Raw genomic sequence first — 4,837 nt, forward strand, 5'->3', positions numbered from 1 at the left:
TTAAAAAAAAATTAAATGTTTTTTTGCAAATCTAAAATTTTTTAATCCAGTACATCTGACACTTTCTTAGTCTCCCCAACTGTCTTTTGTAGCACGATGTTTTGAAACGTCTCTATTAGCATTTTTTTTAATCTAAGCATTTCTTTAAAAAAAATTAAATATTTTTTTGCAAGTCTGACTTTAACATTTCCTTAAGAATTTTTCTTCTTTTGAAAATCTTAAAGTCAGTACATTTAACACTTTCTTTTTACTTCAAGTCAAAGTAATCCGAAGTAGCCTAAAGTGACCTGAACCAACCTGAAGCTACTCGAAGTGACCCAAACATTATTTTTTACAATCTAAAAGACACTTTTTTTAAATAAAAATGAAACTCTTAATCAAATCCGAGACCATATTTACTAGTACCTTTACTAAATCTGTAATTATAAAAAAAAAACATATACAGAATCATTAGTATCATTAAATAGAAATAAAAATTGTCAATAGAATATAGAATTTTTCAAACAACTTTTTTATGTTCCTGGTACCTTATCTTACTTGAAATTTTTGTTTTGTTTTGAAAACTGTGGGTGGTCGAAAAAAAAAATTGATACAATACAGGGTGTTTCACGTAATTTTACGAGGCCTGCGCCTGTAAGATGCAATCAATAATACATATTCCGATACGAACTCGATTACAAATTGTGAAAAATTCGATAATCTTCTCTAGTTTGTTCACCCTTTCAAAAATTACAACGTTTTTATTTAGTAGGTGATTAAAATAGATAAACTAGAATCATATTCATGCCGTCTCTTGATAATTGTTTCTGAAAAACTACAGTTTATGACTATTAATGAAACAGTGATTAGTTTGACAACTACTGTCATGGGTTTCCAAAAATTTAATAATTAAATGTGTATTTTTGTATCCAGTGTTGTGTGACTTTTGTATATTTGGGTGCGTACATTAGGCGCAAGCCTCGTAAAGTTATGTGAAACACCCTGTATATGACAGCATAAAAAATTCAAACCCCTGAATCATGTTGACTTGTGTTATCTTTCTATTTTTGAGATTTATTTTGCGTCTAATTTTTCCAGACAGTTCGGGCGCTTGGCGCGAGGGCAGGAGTAGCCGTGAGCCGGAGCGAGGGGGGGGATTCACTCGGTCGGACCGTTTCAGAGAAGAGCGCGATCAAGATTTCAGTCGTTCTCGAGACGATAAGAACTTCATGAGACGAGATTACGGCGACAGGGGCAGCAGAAATGGTGGTGGTTTTACGCGAGGTCCCCCTCCACCAAGGGAAGAAGAAACGCCGAGTAAAATTACATTCTGTTAGTTTTCTTGTTTTTGTTATAATATAGGGGTTGTAGATGAACCGCGACAAAGACCGAAACTAGTTTTAATTCCTCGAACAAAACCGGTGGAAAATGAACCGGAGAAAGCAGTTTCACATGCGGCGATTTTTGGTAACGCTAAACCGGTAGATACCAGCGCGAGGGAACGACAAATTGAAGAAAGATTGGCCAAGGATAGTGAAGTGGCGCCGCCACGCAGAGATGTGAGCAAGGAAAGGAAAGAAGATAGGGAAAATGTGGGGCAGAAGGAGAAAAGGGAAAAGGCACCAGAGACGGGTTTGTTTTGTACTACGATTTTGTTCTACAGAGAATGAATTATTATTGTTATAGAAAAGAAAATTGTGGAGAAAGAAAAGACTCCATCTCATAAAGAAAAGTCTGATCTTAATGGGGTTATAGATAAAAGTCAACAGCAAAAACGAAATGGTTTGGTTACGTGACACGTTTGTGTGTTGGTACTAATTGTTGGTTTCAGGAGATCATGAAAAAAAGGATGCTGTCAAGATTGATAGCGATAAACATAAACCAGAAACAAAAAAACGTGAGGAGAAAAAGTGAGTTGATTATTGTGTACATTGTTTTTTCTACACAACTTATTTTGTAGGGAGAAAATTGAAAAAGAAATGCCCAAATTAAAGAAAGCTGATCCTCCGAATTTTGTTGCAAGTAATAAATTCGCCTATTTGCAAACTGAGGATAGCTCAGATTAATTGATTTGTAAAAATTCACCCAAATAGTAAAGGTTTCTTTATTACCCATGTTATTATTTTTTTAATCTTCAATGATGTGGTGTCTGAAAATTACATTTATACATAATATACAAAATAATAATTATTTAAAAGTGAAAAGTTGTTTTATTTTATTTATTCATAAATTTAACTGTTTGAAACAAAATCGCCTACAAATTTTGTTTGTTTATTCGCTCATGTGAAAAAGTTAAAGAAAAAAATGTTTTCTATACCACATTAACGCTCCTCGTCCATAGATGGCCAGACCAGTTTAGGGACTTTAGCTTTCATTCTCTGATAAAACAGAAAAAAATCAATTTTCTCAAAGAATCATTTTAAATTTGACGCTCTTCAATATTCATTAAGAGAATAAAAAATGATCGTAAAAAAACCTATTGACAACACTGAATTATTGACACCATCCCTTAAATATACAAGGTGCGCCCCAGAGAAAATTTTAAAGATACTAGAAACATGAAAAAAATTATGAAAGAAGTAGTAAACAAAATGGACCCATAATGTCGATAAAATAGGTTCCTCTTTTCTCTTCATATTTGACATCTGGAATTTATTGTAAACTGTGTTGCATATACGGGATCATCACTTACATTATTGTTCTGCCTGCTTTTAAATCATTTAATGTTGCCAACTTAAATTCAGAATCCTGTGATTTTTAGTGCATATAATTCAATAAATGGTTGATAATTCAAAATAAAGATACCTATATTAAAATATTACGAAGAGAAAATAATTATTCTGTTATTTAAATAAAAGTTAAAAAAACAAATGTAAAGATATCAGGAACTTAAGTTTATGTAAAAACAATGGATACGAGAACATAAGAACAATTGTTTCTATTATATTGGTTTGTTTTACTAAAAAAGTTACTAATTACTCACTGAGGTTACGCACCCGAACTTCACCTTATGTAGTTGACAGATCGAAAGCTACCACCGACAATCATCCCTCTATTTTTGGGGCACCGTTGCCGGCAGCGAAGGCACTGCTTAAAAATTAACTCGAATTAAAATTTATGTCTAATGATGACTCTGGAAGAGTAGTGTTTATTTCTTCTAATACAACCTTATCCAATGGCAGTCTTTGATCTCGAAACAAAGAGAAAGTGTGAAGTGAATAACAAAAAACAACAATTTGAAGAAGCATTGCGCAACAAATGACAAAGGCTTATACTCTTGAAAAAAATTAACGATGAAAATAATTTGTGTAACACATTGCTGTTTTTATTCTTATTTCTTCAACATTTTTAGCAAAAGGGCTGATATTTTATTTGAAAACATTACAAGAATAAAAGCTCATCAGGTTCCAAGTCCCAAAACTAATGTTTAAAAAATTATGACAACATTAATTAATTGATTTATTTATGTTTTATAATAAGGTATTGCGCAGAAATTCTAATTAGAGGTGATAGAAGAGGACAAAAATCCTAAGCCTAATGTTCATAGTTTCACAAATTTTTACTTTTTTATTTTATAAGTTGTACAATAATGTTATACATACCTATATAAAATGTTCCAAGAAGCCGATTGGCGTCGAGAAAACTGCAAAATTTTTGATCGTTCAGAAGTTATACAGGGTGAATATAAAGTATGGAACCAAGCGTTTTTTTTTAAATCATTTGTCTTCAGAAAATAATATTTAATATAAATCAACGTAATATAAAAATGAGACGTATTTTGAGAACGAAATTTTGTCTTGTTTATGAGTTATGCGATTTTTTTTAGTCAAAATTGCAATTTATGAAAAAAAAAATTTTTGAAAAAATTAAATATGAAGTAGATAGTTGTAATCCTTAGATCATAACCTTTATGAGAAAAATAGTTTTATAGGGGGTTACTATTTAAAAAAATAAAAAAATTTGTAGAACTCAAAAACAAAAGAAAATTTCGAAAAATTTTATTTTTGATAAAACACCACATCTTTAAAGTACTTTATCATTCATCAATTAGTTTTTGCAAAAAATTAATAGTTTAAGCAAAAAACATTTGGTTCCATATTTTTATTCACCTGGTATGTAGTTGAATTAATATTTTGGGTATTTTTGACATTATTAGCAATTTTCTCGATAACTATTTAACGTAGGTCAATTATCTTTTTTATATATGATAAAAAATTAAATTACCTTTCCAACGGTACCAAACAAAAACTTCCGAAGTTACTAGCAATAAACTGCTGCGGATACCGAAAATCGCCCAAAATCTCGAAAAAAATCAAAAAAATTAAAAACTACAAAATTAAACCATTTGCACTTTTGGGGGTAAAATGAAATATAAAGTAAAAGTAGCATTGACTGTAATAATAAAAATTATAGAAATAAATAAAGACTTTTCATTATTTACAATTACAAGTGGAGTAAAAATGCATTAAATTTTTTTGACGTACACACAGAGAAATATTGTTTAACAGTGAGTAAAATACTCTCGAATTAAATAATTCTTAATCTTCGATATACGCAAGTAAATATATTCTCCAAAATAGAAAATTATTAGCTCAACCTGCATTTCTTGAGTAGAAACATAATTGATTTAATATAAATACTTCCATTGAGTTTTAAATCAAGTAAATACAACATTAAGAGTAAATAACGTTTATTATTGAAGTAAAATCTACTAATTCTTGAAGTAAAAAGTAATAATTTCTTCTGAAATATGGAACTTTTGGAAGAAGAAATTGTTTTCTTGAAATAAAAACTTACGCATTCAATTTATGAAACTGATTTATTTAATTTGAACGCATCCTTATTTGAAGCTAACAAT

General features: G+C 30.1%; 1 protein-coding gene across 1 annotated transcript in view; it reads left to right on the plus strand.

Moving 5' to 3' along the window:
• LOC123009701 (eukaryotic translation initiation factor 4B-like) overlaps nt 1–2,183 on the plus strand; it is an 11,084-nt gene extending 8,901 nt beyond the window's left edge. The window contains exons 6-10 of the mRNA XM_044406179.1: nt 1,078–1,296; nt 1,351–1,611; nt 1,666–1,761; nt 1,811–1,889; nt 1,940–2,183. Coding sequence (XP_044262114.1) covers nt 1,078–1,296; nt 1,351–1,611; nt 1,666–1,761; nt 1,811–1,889; nt 1,940–2,045 — 761 coding nt within the window. The 3' untranslated portion in view covers nt 2,046–2,183. The remainder of the gene's footprint in view (nt 1–1,077; nt 1,297–1,350; nt 1,612–1,665; nt 1,762–1,810; nt 1,890–1,939) is intronic.
• Nucleotides 2,184–4,837: the final 2,654 nt, after the last annotated feature.

This window comes from Tribolium madens, unplaced genomic scaffold (genome assembly GCF_015345945.1).
Source record: "Tribolium madens isolate multiple individuals breed KSU strain unplaced genomic scaffold, Tmad_KSU_1.1 Scaffold_7;HRSCAF=85;Tcas5.2_LG10, whole genome shotgun sequence".
Taxonomy (NCBI): domain Eukaryota; kingdom Metazoa; phylum Arthropoda; class Insecta; order Coleoptera; family Tenebrionidae; genus Tribolium; species Tribolium madens.